The sequence below is a fragment of the Poecilia reticulata genome, linkage group LG16 (genome assembly GCF_000633615.1).
Source record: "Poecilia reticulata strain Guanapo linkage group LG16, Guppy_female_1.0+MT, whole genome shotgun sequence".
Lineage (NCBI taxonomy): Eukaryota > Metazoa > Chordata > Actinopteri > Cyprinodontiformes > Poeciliidae > Poecilia > Poecilia reticulata.
The window spans coordinates 392,584-408,533 of record NC_024346.1 but is presented as its reverse complement, the minus strand read 5'-3'; the positions used below and the strand labels follow the sequence as shown (position 1 = coordinate 408,533).

Sequence of the window (15,950 nt, the reverse complement as noted above, 5' to 3'; positions counted from 1 at the left end):
AGAGTTCAGTGATCCCAGCAGTGGTGCCACCGCTAACTACAAGGCTAATTGTCCAACACTAAAGTGCTCTACTAACATAGTAGTTAATGGAAGCTTATGCTAAAGCACTATATCAATGCGGTATTTAGCTGATGCTAATGCTAAACGCTATACAAACACAGTATGTAGAGGAAGCTAATGCTGAAGCACCATATCAACCTAGTAAATAATCTATTAATAAGCATGATACCAGTATTAGTGGTAGCTAACGCTAAAGCGCTAACCATATATAGTAGTTTTCCTTATATGTTAACCCATCGTGGGAACAACAGTATAAACACCTCATGTCAGATATTGTTGCCATGTGGAGCTAATGACAGTAAATGAACATTTTATTGTTCAAAACTAATATTTCTCTTGATCTGTGTATAATATTTAATCCAACCTGCTGTCAGTGAGCATCACTTGGTGAGTTAATTACTCAGTGCATTGTGGGACATGTCCACTGGGTGATCAGACAAGATGAGCACAATAAAAGGCCCCAACATGTCGCATCACGTCAAAGCCTCAGATGTCATGTGGAGCCGTTGGCGTGTTGGACGTCCAGCAGAGCAGCAGCTGCCCGGCTCAGTGCCCGTTATCGGACCGCCGGCCGTTTAAGAGCTGGTTTCCAACAGACTGCAGATCCTCGTCTGACCGACTCGCCACATCGGCTCGTCCATCGGAGGATCGGCTCAGACCAGCGACTCACAGCTGATTGGTCTGAACTCCAGACGCATCAGACTGTTCCCGCCTACAGGAAGCCAACTGGGTCAGAATCAGACTCCTCATCCTGACCCCGATCATGACTGTCAATCCGCTACAAACGCCCGAACCTGATATCAAATATCAATGCCGATATGAAGATCGGTAATTACTGAAAATATAGTTTGAGTTTCTCTATGCTGCGTAACCGAAATGTTCATGAAACTCTTATATTGGACACGGGGCTTTACATGTTTGTTGAATATCCACAATGACACAACATGTGCTACAACAAAGTATATCGCCCTCCACAGGGTCAAAACTGCTACTACACGCCTAACTGTGCCGTTCTTCTTTAATGTGTTCGTGTCAGTAATACTCCTTGCGTCCGTTCATTTGTGTAAATGTATATCAATAGGAAGCAGAACTGAAAGGACTTCAAAATAAAACCTAAGACGTGTAACTACTTGAATCCTTGACCATTGAAAAACAAAACTTCAACACAGATGCCGCACTTGATTAAACTGAAGCTGAATCAAGCTATTAGCACGTTAGCTGGAGCGTGCTCCCACTGCAGCTCGGGTTCTTGCTGTATCGTCGGATGAAAGGGACCGTCTCACCTGGCTTGGTAGAGTTGCAGAGCACCTGGCTGATGTTCTTGTGGAGGCTTTCCAGGGCTTTGAAGTTGTCCACGTAGAAAACCTTGGACTGATCGTTACCAGCCATGATCTCCAGCTGGGTCACGTTGGCTCCTTCCACCCCGATGCTGAACACGTTGACTCCTGCGTTCATGAGCGCCACAGACGGCTCAACCAGGCTGTAGCGGTCGGTAGCGTCTCCGTCCGTGATCACCATGAGGATCTGAGGCACCTTCAGCTCCGCCCGCCCCCCATGCTCAGCACCGAAGAACTGCAACGAATACTTCAGGGCCCGTCCAGTGAAGGTGTCTCCCAGCGGGGACCTCAGGGCTGTTATGGCCTTAAAAACCTCTTGTCTGGTGCCGTACTGACTCAGGGTGAAGACAGACTTGGGGTTGGTGGAGTAGAGGATGACGCCAAAGCGAGTCAGGTCTTTGCCCACCATGGTTTGGTTCACCATGGACTGCATGAACTTCTGCATGCTTCTGAACTTGTCCAGGGTGATGCTGGTGGAGCCGTCCACCAGGAAGATGATGTCTGCCTGTTCCGTCTTCTTGCAGTCTGGAAGTGAAAAGTGAAAGCCGGTCAGAAGAGCAAAAGCAATCTTGCCCTATGTGGCAATCATGAATCAACCCATTTTATGATTCAGTTTCACAGTTGATGCCCAGAAATCATCTAAATAGAACCTTTCTGACAACAGGAAGTAGGCTAGAAAACCTCAGAAAGTTACTGTCACTATCCTTAAAATGTTCTGTGGGGCTCTGGTGTAAGACTAACGGCATCTCAGAACCAGAACATCACATAGCTACAGTCAGACACGGTGGTGGTAGTATGATGGTCTGGGGATGCCTCAGGCATCATCTGTGACCTGAAGCTCACTGAAGGATGTAGAAAGACAATGACCCGCCGGCAGGTTAACCTCTGCATGGCTCCAACCAGTAAAGTGGACTTCAACCTCAAGTCCACTCGACTGGAGACAGAAGCTACAATAAGGAAAATAAACAAACACCTTTCATAGCCTGGAAACATCACACTTTCTGACCTCTCTCTGGATCACACAGATCCAGGGACAGCTGTCTCTCCAGATCCTTCAGAGCATCGAAGTCCCTCTCAGCGTAGATCCTCTCTGCAGAGCCGCTGACCTCCAGCAGCTGGGTGGTGTTGGCCTCCATCACTCCAATGGCGTAGACCACAACTCCCTTGGCCCTCAGTTCCTCAGCAGGAGCTTTGACGTCGTCTTGAGCCTCGCCATCAGTGATCACCACCAGCCTCTGCGGCAGGTCTGGGCGTCCTCCGCTGGCTGGATCGAAGAGCTGGGACACCGCTGAGATGGCTGCGCCGGTCTTCGTTCCTCCGCCCATCTGCGTCATGCCGTCAACGGCCACTATCATGTCATTTTTGGTGAAGTGGTCAATGAGGGAGAACTCGGGCTTCTGGCTGCTGCTGAACTGCATCACACCAACGTGAACCTCATTCCTGCCAACCAAAGACGTTCTGATGACAGATTTCATGAAGTCCTTCATTTTGTTGTAGTCGTCTGGGTGAATACTTCCAGAGCTGTCGATGAGGAACAGCAGGTCACCTGGTACATCTTTACAAACTGTAGACAAATGGACACAGACATGGGATGAGAAACCTTAAAAATGTTCATCGTACCTCTGAAATCCATCTACAAACTTTTACTAAACATTCTCCAAACTTTTCTGAAGGATGTCTACTTTCCACCGATCCTCCCGAATAAAGCAGTACGCTTACCGTCTCTGGTGCAGATGTCAGTGATGATGTCGTCCTTGATTGGATTGAGAGCATCAAAATTGTTAACGAAGAACATCCTCTTTGGGTTGCCAGAAATCTCTTCCAGTTCTCTCTCAACAGCGTCCTTCACCCCGATGGCGTAGGTGATCACGCCCTGCGCCCTCAGAGCCTCTGCAGGAGCCTTGACCTCATCCGCAGACTCTCCATCAGTGATGACCACCAGGTACGCAGGAACTTTGTGACCGCGGGTCACCGTGGCTCTTTTAAAGAGCGGACCCATAAACTCCAGAGCTTTCCCAGTCATTGTGCCGCCTCCCACCTGTCCGATCTCCTCCACCGCTTTCTTCAGCGTCTCCTGATCCGAATGGGTCGTCAGATCAAATTCCAGTTCTGGCAAATCTGCATATTTTGCGACTCCTATGCGGATATGTTGTGGTCCAATACGGAAGATGTTGATAAACTCAAGGATGAACGTCTTCATGTCTTGAAAATCAGACGGGTAAATACTTCCTGAGTGGTCGATGAGGAAGAAGATGTCAGCTTCATCTGTTTGGACGCAGCCTGTGAAGGAAACACAAACAGGACATTTGTTCCCAGTAGGTTAGTGAAAGCTGGTCAAAGTGCAAATATCTGTAGGTTGTTTCTGTTGCAGACCTTCTCTGATGCCGGATCTTCTTGCGCTGACTGACACCGCCTGGCGGATGATGTTGTAGCACAGAGTTTTCTGCAGGTACTGTTCCAGTGATTTCAGTCTGGCGAAGCTGTCCACCACGAAGACGTGTTTCTGTGGAGGGTGGGAGGCTATCTGCCTCAGCTCCTCCTCATTGGCATTTTGGACTCCCACGGAGTAAATGGTGACTCCGGCACGCCGAAGCTCAGCTGCTGCCTGGCTCACGTTGTCCTGAGACTCTCCATCGGTGATCACTACAGCCACCTGCTCCACACCTTTATCCTTCCTGCTCCCTTGCTCTGTGATGAAGACGTTCTCCCGCGTGAAGTTCAGGGCAGCCCCGGTGCTTGTACCACCTCCACGGTAAGGCAGGATTTTGACGAAGTTCAGTAGTTCGGTTTTCTGCTTGAATGTGTTGAGGTAGACCTGCGCTGTGGGTTCCTCGTTGTACAACACGATCCCCACTCGGACTCTGTTTGGATCGATTTCCAGGCCGCTGATGATCGAGTACAGGAAGGAACGGACCAGCTGGAAGTTTTGGACGGTGATGCTTCCCGACTCGTCCACGATGAACACGATATCGGCCAGTTTGGCAGCTCTGCAATCTGCAGAAAAATCAGAAATAATGTCAAACACCCAGCTTGGGATGATGTGCTTAAAGTTATCCGTAAGTGCTTAAAAAGCAGATCGTTTGTAAATGCGCTGATCAAATTTACTGATGCCAACGTCGGAGCAGTGCTCATCTTGAGTGGATGAGCTGTAGCAGCAGGTAGTCAGGCTACAATTAAAGTTAAGTGGAACTAACCTTGAGTCAGAGACGTCTCGGGTTCCTCAGTCTCAAAGATGCGTCTGAGCAGAGGAACAGTGGTGGTGTTGACCTGGTAGACATGCTGTCCAGTGGCAACAACGCGCAGCTCCTCCATGGACGCTCCGAGGCTCATCCCCACCACAGTGAYGGCTTCTGACTGGATTTGACGGGATCCGAAAAACACATGATCACTGGAGTCATTCCCGCTGATAACAACCAGGAACTGTCTGTAGCCTTGATCTGCTCGGCTTCCCGCCTCCTTGGTGAAAAAGTTGGCGCTGGCGTAGATCAAGGCGGCGCCCAGGTTTCGTTTTGCAGCAGGTGGAAGTCGGAGATATTGGAAGCTCTTCACTGCAGCCTGGATCTGCTCTCTGGTTTGGTGCTGGTTGAGGAGAAACTCCACCTTCACTTGTTCACTATACTGGGCCAAGCCCAGGCGATAGGCAGATGCTCCAAAGTTAACCTGATTGGCCAGGCGGGTGAGGATCGTTCTGACCTGCTGGAACTGAATTTGTGTCATACCGCCGTCCACCAGGAAGAAGATGTCTGCAAACTTCTCTGCCAAAGCTGAAAGAAGGAACAACACTGAATGAGTTCTGGAGGTCAGACGTGCTGAACTGGTCCAACTCAACCAGCAGCCAACTCTAGACTGGGAATAAGAAAGTCTCTAAGCTGATGCTGTTCTTGAGACCAAACGTTGACCTCGAGCATCACAGGAAGCAGAACTCAGCACATCCTGCTTCTAAGACCAGCTACAATGTGAAACACCAGACAGCAAGAAAATCTGACACTGACGTCTGCTTTAAATCCAAAAGCACCATGGAAAGAACTACTGAGGGACTTTGGAGGCCCTGCAGCTCTCACCTTGTCGTTGGTCCTCCATGGAGACACAGACGGTTTGCAGCAGACCCCCCGTCAGCCTCTGCAGGGCCTCGTAGCTGTCGATGGTGAACAGGAAGCGCTGTGATGGCCGGTTAGCGATGTTCTCCAGCTCCTCCAGATTGGCCTTTCCCACCCCGATGGCGAAGATGATGACCCCCTGTTCTCGCAGTCGCTGGGCCGGGTTCGTCACGTCGTCTGACGAGTCTCCGTCAGTGATGATTACGGCGATCTGAGGCACTCTCTGACTCGCTCGGCTGCCTGCCTCCTCCGTGAAGTACTCCGACATCAGAAAGTCTATGGCCTTGCCGGTATTCGTCCCTCCGGTCCGGTAGGGAAATTTCTGTATTGCAGTCATCAGAGACGGAGCGTCCAGGTGCTCCTTCAACAGAAACTCTTTGTGAGGGTTGGTGCTGTACTGAGCCAGGCCGACCCGGACTTTGTCTGGGCCGATGTCAAGACCGGAGACAACGCTTTGGAGAAACAACCGAACTTGCTGAAAGCTGGGGATGCCAATGCTGGAAGAGCCATCGACCAGAAAGACGATGTCGGCCATGTTGGCTATGGCACATTCTGCAAAGAAGAAGAAGAAAGTTAAACACTGCAAAAACTGGTTCTGGTCCGAGTGTTTCTGAGCTCTGAGTGTTTGGAAGAGAAACATCCTACAAACCTCAAAGGTTTCTGTTCTGAAGAGAGATTATTTAATCAGGCGTTTCCCAGAGCCGAGTTGCAGAACTCACCATTCGATGATCTGCCGTCTATTCATCAGTAAAATGTTACTCAGCAGGGTTCGCGGAGGCAGATCCTTTAGTTTTCTGGCTCCTCTCCTGTTGAACGAGCTTCTCGTTTACTCAGACAGACACCCTGAATACTTTCTGGATTAGGCCTAAACTTTCCTCTGACTGGATCAGGTTATTCTGAAACACCTCTGGAGTTTTTTGTATTTACTGACATCCTAACAACCTGCCTACTTTCCTGTAGAAACTCCTAGCTCAATGATTCTGTGTGGAAAAAAGTTGCGATAGATTGTTGCCTATATTGTTTTTGGGTCTCCTGAAGTTTTCCTCCTGTTAAAGGGTTTGTTCCTATCCACTGTCACCCTGCTCAAAGCGAGAGTGATTTAATCTGTCTGTTTTTAGCGAATATCTTCCCAGAGCTTTGATTAGGATCTCAGGACCTCGACGATCAGCTTGTGGCCCCCAGGGACCAAACTGGGTTTATCCTAAAGGAAACGGACCAATCACAGCTTTCCAGATCAGAGCTCTGGATGTGCGACCAGACCGGTCTTTACCTTGAGACATCTGCTGGACTTGTCTCTTGGCCTCCTCCACGGTGGTGCAGAGCGTCTGGGCGATGTTCTGGGAAATGCCCTGCAGAGCGGAGAAGTCCGACACGCTGTGGACGTGCTGACTGTGCGGCTGGTTAGCTATCTGCTTCAGCTCATCTGCGTCTGCGTCCTTGATGCCGATGGCGTACAGAATGATCCCCTTGTTCCTCAGCCTCTCCGCATGGCGCTCCACCTCGTCCTGTGATTTGCCGTCGGTGATGATCACGGCGATCTGCGGCACACTCTGCGCCACGCGGCTCCCAGCTGACTCCACAAAGTGCCTGTTCAGCAGGAAGTCCAGGCCCTTCCCAGTGTTGGTTTCGCCCCCCGAGTACGGTAGGCTCTTGATGTACTCCAGGATCTCCTTCTTGTCCTGGAAGGTGTTGAGCTGGAACTCGGTACGCGGCATGGAGCTGTACTGGACCAGGCCGACCCGAACGTGATCGGGACTGACGTCGAAGCTGTTGACCAGCGTGTAGAGAAACTGACGGATCTGATCGAAGTTCTTGGTGCCGATGCTCCATGAGCCGTCCACCAGGAAGACCAGGTCAGCTACGGCCTCTTGGGTGCAGACTGAGGGAGGGCGGAGGTCAAGGAGAGCGCTGACAGAATCTAACAGAACCGGACCGGACCGGACCTCTGGCCGCAGGTGAGGAAGCGTAGCGTGATTTCAGGGTACAGGTGGTGAGCTGATCATGTTGAGCGAAAGGAAAATAAGTAGCGTGATTCCTGATTCGGTCCGGTTCTGGAAGGTTTCTGGACGGCAGCAGCAGGGATAGAGATCACAGCCAATCCTAGAGCTCCTCTAAAAACGCTTCATATTAATACGCACCGTGGAAATCGGCTTGGCTAATGTGCTATTAGCAGAGCTAATTAGATCTTTTTGATAACTTTGAAAACATTTAGCATACTTAGCTACCCCCAAATTTATTTTTACAGATAAATGCTACAGCGTTAACTTACTTAGCTGTTTTGTGAATTTTCAGTTAAATTAAGTTACTCATGCTCTTATTTTGAAGTCTGTTTATGTAGCAGTTCCGTTTCCTGTCTTCACGTTCTCCACCTGTGATCCAGTTTTAAATCTTCTGACGTCCTGCGGGCGGGACGGACCGCTGTCAGTCTCACACCTTATTTGGAAATGGGACCATTGCACTCCGGAAGTGAAGGGGGCGCTATTTCCTTTTTTATCAGCAGTCTCCCGTTTTAATTTTCTTTTGAAATCGGTGATATATCTTCATCTGTAGGAAGGAGTTTCTCTCTCAGCATGTATTTGAACTTCTGTCATTTATTTACTTCAGCGCAGCTCACAGCTTTTAACAATTTCCGTAGCTTTCTGTGTACTTCTAAATCTGCTCCTTTTTAGCATCTTTTCGAGCCTGCTACTGCCTCTAGTGGCGTGGTGGTGGTAACACAACTAATATAAATATATTACTAAATCAGAATAAAAAAATTCTTTATTATTTATTATTAATTCTGGCATTACTGGAACCGCAAAAGATAAAATCCCTCACATCAAACCTTTTCATTTTCTTAAGGAAGTAGAGCTAATTAAATGACATAAACAAAACCTGAAAGTGGTTCCAGTTTCACTCGTTGGCCAACCTGTTGAAACTATGGAAAGTTTTAAATACCTTGGATTATTCCAGGACAGTCAGTTCAATTTTGCTGAAAACACTGGCTACATTTTTAAAAAACGTCACTTTATCTTTTAATAAGACCCAGTGATCCTAACCCTACCCTACCCTAACCCCTAACCTAACAAGTGCAACTCATGCAAAACCTCTAGTTAGCTAGTGGTAACATTGGCTAACATTACCTCTAGTTAAGTAATGTTAACATTTTAACAATGAGTTAAAATGTTAAAACTTAAAAATGTAACTTAAGTTTTAACTCATCTCAAGTTTTAACTGTTGAGTGCTTCAGCTTTTCATCTCCTCGGCTGGTTTGGTCACATGAGCTGCTGACTAACAGACAAACTTTTAAGAATATTTGGAATAGCAGGAGAAATAGTAGGTAAATGATGGTAAAACCAAAAGCATCTCTGTCTAAACTAGAGCATCCATCCTCTTTATTTATCAGTTTGAGCTCATGAAGGTGTCACTGTGTTCCTCTGGTTAAAATAGAACATCTATTAGACGTCATTCACTGACAGTGCAATAATTATTCTGAGCCAAATTAAATGATAACATTAACCTGTAGCATGCTAAGTGTTTACTTGATGCACAAATTGTTGATATTGTGATTCTATTAATTAGTTTTATTTTATTGTTTTAGAGTCAAATAAAAATTTCCACCTCCAAAACGGGAGACTGCTGATAAAATAGGAAATAGCGCCTCCTTCACTTCCGGAGTGCAATGATCCCATTTCCAAATAAGGTAAGAGACTGACAGCGGTCTGTCCCGCCCCTTCCTGTTTGCTGCAGCAGGTCGTCAGCAGATTTAAAACTGGATCACAGGTGGAGAACGTGAAGACAGGAAAYGGAACTGCCACACCGCTAGGTCACGCTAAATCAGCAACAGTTAGCAAAACTCAGCATCAAACTGAAAGCAGGTCTCAGTTCCTAAAGCACTAACCACGCTGTCCTGTAGAGGGTGCTACACTACACTGTGCTTCCATCAGCGGTGTTTTAACATTTGCATTAGAAAAGGTAGATGGAAACTTTTTGGAAAAGATGTCCTAAGTTCTATGGTTGATTTTCCCTTTTCTGACAACGTGTTAACGTTTTCTAAATATGTTCTGACGCAGCAAACTCTCCCATCCACCGGTGAGTCTGTGCCTTACCAGAGACACAAAGCTTGGAAACTTGTTAAAGTGCAAACCTCCAGCTTGGAGGACTCCCTCCACTTGTGTGGTTCATGCTAGCTCGCCACCCGTACCTTCTGTTTTACAGCGCCATCATCTGGCAAAATTAAGCTCTGCAAAGGTTACATGGAAACAAAAATGGCTAATTCGTATTTGTTTTTCGCAACATTTTCCAAGTTTGTTGGATGGACGGAAATTCAAATGACAGTTGGATGGAAACATAACCAGTGACACTTCATGGTTATTGACGTGGTTGAATTTAGCACTTTAGCCACAGCCTCCAATAAGTACCACGTTGGCATAGCGCTTTAGCATTAGTGCCATAGAGCACTTTGTATCTTCGATGTGCTCTTTGGAAGTATCCATCCGGTGTCACGCTCTCTGTAAATCCTGAACCGTGAAAAGGCGACGGCTCACTGAAGAACCAAGCAGATCCAAAGCAGAACCGTCTGTGGCTCAAATCCTAACATGTCAGGTCGTTTCCTCTGCTACTCCTGGCTGGAGGATTCCTCAGACGGGGCTCTACATACTGACTGCTCAGCGCTACACCAGCTAGCCCCAGTTAGTGTCCTGCAGCTGAAGGGGAAGCCCTGCTGTGCTGGAGGGCAGCGTGAGGGTGGAGCAGAGACATGCAGCTCAGGCTGAGTTAATCTCTCCTACAGATGTTACAAGTGAAGCGTGGGAGTGTGTGCACGTGAAGCAGAGCAGCATCATCGCACCCACCTGTCGTCTGGGCGGCGTTGCCATGGAAACACGCCGCCACGATGAGGCACAGCAGCAGACTCCGGCCTCCCTCCATGATGGTTCTGCCCTCAGGTTCTTCTCTTCCTGAAACAAACAGACAAGTTGGAGATGAACAGGCGCCATCTGCACAACATCTGGAAGGGGGAGGGAGGTCCAGCTGGGCGGTGGGAAACCAGAACCAGAACCAGAAGTGAAGTCAGGTGGAAAAAAAGTACTTTAGTATATTTCAAACATACTTACATTTGTGAAAGTACATTTTAAGTATACCAAGTATTAAGTGTACTACTCATAAATATATATGAAGTATACTAAAAGTATACTTGTACCAAATTCTAAATTATAACTTTAAACGCACTTAAATATAATTGTACCAAAATACACTTTTAAGAAATATATATAAAAAGTATACTTTAAGTGAACAAAATATGTATTTGCCCAAGTGTAAATATACACTTGCTGAAGTATATTTAAAATATCTGTCAAAGATATTTTGTGTATATTTTAAAATATATGATCAAAATATAATTCTTTAAAATTCACTTAACGCTTTAGATAATTAATTTCAGTATGTTTTAAATGACATCTCAGTGTATACTTTAGGCTAATAAAGTTTGAGTTTTTAGGTGCTTTAATAATCTTTTACTACTTTTGTTAAAATGGCAAAGAATAAAAAATGATAATCCTGATGTAATGTTGTTTAACAAAGTAACTAATCTGTTCACGCCTCAAAATATCCAACATTTACACTTTAGTGACAGAGGGGCTACAACAAAACCAATATTTGTCCTCAACTCTGAATGTAGCAGGTGTTTTACATCTCTCCCGATATGATCTGTTGTTTTCAGTGTTTTAACTAAAACACGGAAGCTGATTTTACCCAATCCATCTTCAGACGTATGATGCAAGATCTATAAGACAACGGCAGTAGCTGCAGTTCACACTCCAGACCAGATGGTGGCGGTATTGCACACTCTCATTTTTTTAAAAAACGCTATAAAAAGAAGAAAAGCCTTGACGCTAGGATAACAGACGCTGTTCAAATTCGCCATTTTTACTCGCATAATATTGGGACAACAAACGATGGAAATGAAATGTGGGTCACGAAAGAAGCCGAAGGGACGAAGGCTGCTAACGTGTTGCTAGCTGGTGGTGAGTTAGCTTATTAATTATAGCTTAATTGTAAACAGTGCAGTAATTATAGATAGCTTACGTTGGTTTCATAAATAATCTTATTTTTTACATTTTTGTTCATTGTCATCTCTAACAATATTAATTTCTATTTAAAATGATTAAACTGTTGTATTTTTGCTTTTTTTGTCAATATTGCAGGCTAAAGTTGGTGACCAGGCTCAACAATCAACACCCAGTCAGAGAATGGCAGGTTTATTTGTTGGCATTGAATTACATTACTAACACATGCACCAATCAGTGGTAATTAAACATTTACTCTAATATAATGTCACTTAAATAATTTATATACACTGCTCAAAAAAATAAAGGGAACACTTAAACAACACAATATAACTCCAAGTAAATCATATATTGTGTTGTTTAAGTGTTCCCTTTATTTTTTTGAGCAGTGTATGTATATATATATATATATATATATATATATATATATTGTTGAAATACAAAATGCAACATGTTTTTTGGTTCATTGCCAGATAGTGTAACATAGTCAGTATTGATGAAAATGTTTTTGTTCTGTTCTGCTGCTCTATATGCGCCTAGCTATCCGTCACAAATGTAACAACGAACACTTCATGAAAAAAAATAGAAATGAGATGTTCACATTAAAATGTTCTGTTATTTTAATGATCTGTTTTTGAATTATAAGTTTTTATTTTTGTTCTTTAAAGTAATTAATTAGCTTTTCAGTCACACTTAAATGTTCATGTTCATTGTGTTCACTTCTGACTTGTCAACTGGTAATTTAAAGTTCATAAAGTTGTGAGTAAAATTGGACAATTTCAAAATGTCGGTAATAAAACAAAATATTTGAATTACCTTGAACATCTTATGTAATTAATCTTTCCATGTAATTGTAGTGTAGTTATGCATGTAATGTACAAAATAGGAAAGTAGGAATAAAAAAGACTTATGAGTAATTAAAATTGAACTTTATTAGCAATAGCAGTAAATAAAAAATAAAAGTGCAATTTAAATACATTACTATATTAGCAGTATATTTAAAATATACTTAAAGTATATTTTATTATAATTCTATGACAGAATTGGTAAACTCAAAGTATACTAATCAAGCTCTTGAATAGTACATAAAAAAGTATGCAAAGTACTACTTGAAGTTGTTCCAAAAAGTATGTTTAAGTATACAAAAAATTGTAAATTAATATTATTTAAATACTATTAAAATATACTAAGCACAAAAAAAGTTGTTCCAAAATAGCACAGTTTAAGTACATCAATCAAAGTATGCTAAAGAATGTTAAAATATACTAAAGTATACTTTTTTTTTTACTAGGGCAGCCCTCAAGCAACAAGAGCTCAGAAATAAAAGATGAAGAATATGAAGCAGAAATCCCAACACGACGTTCCATTGAGTGCACAAAGACTCAACGGGGTCACAAGTACTCAGCCCACGCCATGAGTCCCATCATCCTGCTGCCTCCTCTCCTAGCACGCTCGCTTTGTTTGGACCCAAATGAAGGCAGGATGTAAAATTAGGAGTTTTAATGAAGAAAACAATCCAAAAACCTCCAAGCTGTCACGAAGGGACCAGGAAATGAAGTGGCAACAGTGGTGGGTGCTAATCCGCTAATGTGCTAATAGTGTTGCTGATTGTTGTTTAGTGCTGTAATGTTTTTGATAACTTTGAAAACACTTAGTGCCATTAGCATCCCCTAAGCTAATTTTTCCCCAAAAATTCTAAAGCACAGATTTACTTTTGTAAACTTGGCGATATAAGACGTGTGTCACTGAAACAAGGCGGGTAACAGGGTTGAAGTTAGCATACTAGCATTAGCTTCTACTAGGCATCATTATTAGTCCTTTATACTGGAAAATCTCGTCATACTGTCAAGACAGACCTGTTAACAAGAGATACCTGTTACTGTTGCTTTAGCGCTTTAGCATTAGCTACCACCAAATAACATGTTGGTATAATGTCTTGGTTTTCACATGGCCATTGTTTATGCTCAGTGTTTTAAGTAAGCGCAGCTAGCTTTGCCGTTAGCGCTGAGCGGAGCAGAGGAACAGGAAGGAAGCCAGAAAATTCCTGCAGAAATTTTACGGGGCCTTCCTAAGTGTGCCCGTCGGCTTGAACCAAACAATTTAGCTAAAGTTTGCACAAATGGACTGCTCTTTACAGCTGAAATGAATAGGGAGCATAAACATACAACACTAATAAGCTTTACATGGTTCAACAGCGTCCAATGACTGAAGCTCTTGCCAGATCCATCTCCATACTTCTATGGCTGATCTGGTTCACTGCAACAGTAAACTGGCAGAATGTTTAAAGAGCTTCAGTCCGAGACTGACGACTATTAGCTTCGCACATCTAGTTCTCACTCACGGTCCAAAATAAAAAACATAGAGACGATCATTGTTTATTTCTCTAAATCTTTCATACTAAGGATTTTAATTCACACTCAAAAATTCAGAGAAATAATAATTTTATCTAAACAAAATATGAATAGTCACAGGAAATATGTATTCTTCCCACAATGCATTGCGAGACCTGCCTCTGCGCCTTTTTGTGAGACTACTCACTGCCTCTCTCTGGCCCGTTGCTATGGTAACCAATTATCCGCACTGGGCTGGCTGTGGAGACAGAGTTTCTATACTTGGGAGACACCCAGCGTCAGTCTCAGGGACCCTGACAAAAAACCACAAGCCCTAGAGAAATGTTGAAAACATTTTACGGGAGCAGGCGTGTGCATCTATGTCACGACCGACTTTCAGACCAATAAGGTGATATTTGTGCCTGTGAGGGGGAGTTAAAAAGAGTTTAGGAGTCAGAAATCCACAGTCCTGTGTGTGTGTTTCAGAGAGAAAGATTAGTGATTCTGTGAGACACTCAGCCTCAAATTTTCTCGTTTCTCTTAATTTATGTCGTCATTTTAACTCAGAATCCCACTAAAAGTAACAGCTGCCTTCTCGGCATCAAGCTGAACGTTTTGATACCATTTTTGTGGGGGAGCACGCAGCGGTTCAGGCCGCATTAACGGTGACGGAAGAAACAAAAAGAATAGTTGGGTGTAGAACAGTTGGGGCCTGCCATGCATGCCTGGAGGCAGTGACTGCTCTCCCTATTGGGGCCTGCCATGATTGGGGCCTGCCATGCAATGCCTGGAGGCAGTGACTGCTNTTGGGGCCTGCCATGCAATGCCTGGAGGCAGTGACTGCTCTCCCTATTGGGGCCTGCCATGATTGGGGCCTGCCATGCAATGCCTGGAGGCAGTGACTGCTCTCCCTATGCATTGCTGTGGCAGGCCCCAACTAATCAACACAGAAGAAACATGGAGACAAAAACAACACAGATAAAGAGAACCAAACCCAAACACACAAAGAAGAAAACTCCGGAGCAGAGAACAAAGGAATTAGCTGTATATGGCAACACCATTTAAACACTAATGAGGACGTGGAAATGAACAGCATATGGCAAGACCTACAGAACATGAAGCCCAACGACGAAAACAAAAACACACCGCAGGACTGTGACAGATGATGGTTTAAAAAACAGAAACTTTAACCCAGTTGTTGCCTCAGTTGTCAGTAAATCTTTCTTAATTAAAACAAAATAAGAAAATTCTGCTTTAAAAAAGGCATTTTAAAATTATACTGATTATATTGTTTATCATTATGAAGAAAATTTCCACATTGATCCAGTTTCATGATTTATCTTTGGTTTGTGGTTGAACCAGGATCTTGATTTATTTCATGACACTGACATAATTTTTCATGAAATGAGTCGATGACCTCATTGGACGCAGATGTTCAAATGAGTTAATTAAAGTCAGACTGAACCGTTTCAGAGCCGCGTCTCCTGGTTGCTTCACGCCGTTTCCCAGCAGCGTTTCCTCCTCTCGGGTCAGGGGTCAGAGCGACGCCACGCAGGAACCGCAGCTCGCAGAAACAACCGTAAATCTGTCGCAGTCACAGGAATCAGCTCGCAACCACAGGAAGTGATGTGTGTCACACATCGCCGGAGGTGCCGGCCCGTCAGGCAGTTCAGTTTTCATCTGGGCCAGGCACGTGCAGAGGGGGGGGCTGTGAGGGCCTGAGCACCTGCCCCTTTTGCTATTCCTGAGCGACGCCTGCGGAGAAGCTGCATCTGATCATTACTGTGTGCTCTGCTGCCCATCCGTCGCACCAAAGGCGACACATTTACAGATGACATTCAGATTCCCGAATCTGCTCCAAACAGTCGCTGCAGGTTTTCCAGAGCAGCGAAAATCTTCACATTAACCCTTTCAGCTGCAGCAGGAAGATGGAGGCCAGACGGACGGGAAGGAGAGAGACGGCAGCACCATCGGCACGAATCAACCACCCCTAGTAGAGGGGTCAACCACCCCTGGTAACGGGGTCAACCATGGGGTCAACCACCCCTGGTAACGGGGTCAACCATGGGGTCAACCACCCCT

The 15,950-nt window shown here is 44.8% G+C and overlaps 1 protein-coding gene across 1 annotated transcript in view; it reads right to left on the bottom strand.

The window, feature by feature from the left end:
- Positions 1-15,950, bottom strand: part of col6a4a (collagen, type VI, alpha 4a) — a 58,163-nt gene that overhangs the window by 33,265 nt on the left and 8,948 nt on the right. Inside the window, exons 3-10 of the mRNA XM_008430656.1 lie at positions 10,327-10,431; positions 6,765-7,373; positions 5,459-6,046; positions 4,592-5,161; positions 3,771-4,391; positions 3,117-3,677; positions 2,404-2,961; positions 1,344-1,922 (exon numbers count right to left, since the gene is read on the bottom strand). Of these exons, the coding sequence (XP_008428878.1) occupies positions 1,344-1,922; positions 2,404-2,961; positions 3,117-3,677; positions 3,771-4,391; positions 4,592-5,161; positions 5,459-6,046; positions 6,765-7,373; positions 10,327-10,402 (4,162 nt within the window). The 5' untranslated portion in view covers positions 10,403-10,431. The remainder of the gene's footprint in view (positions 1-1,343; positions 1,923-2,403; positions 2,962-3,116; positions 3,678-3,770; positions 4,392-4,591; positions 5,162-5,458; positions 6,047-6,764; positions 7,374-10,326; positions 10,432-15,950) is intronic.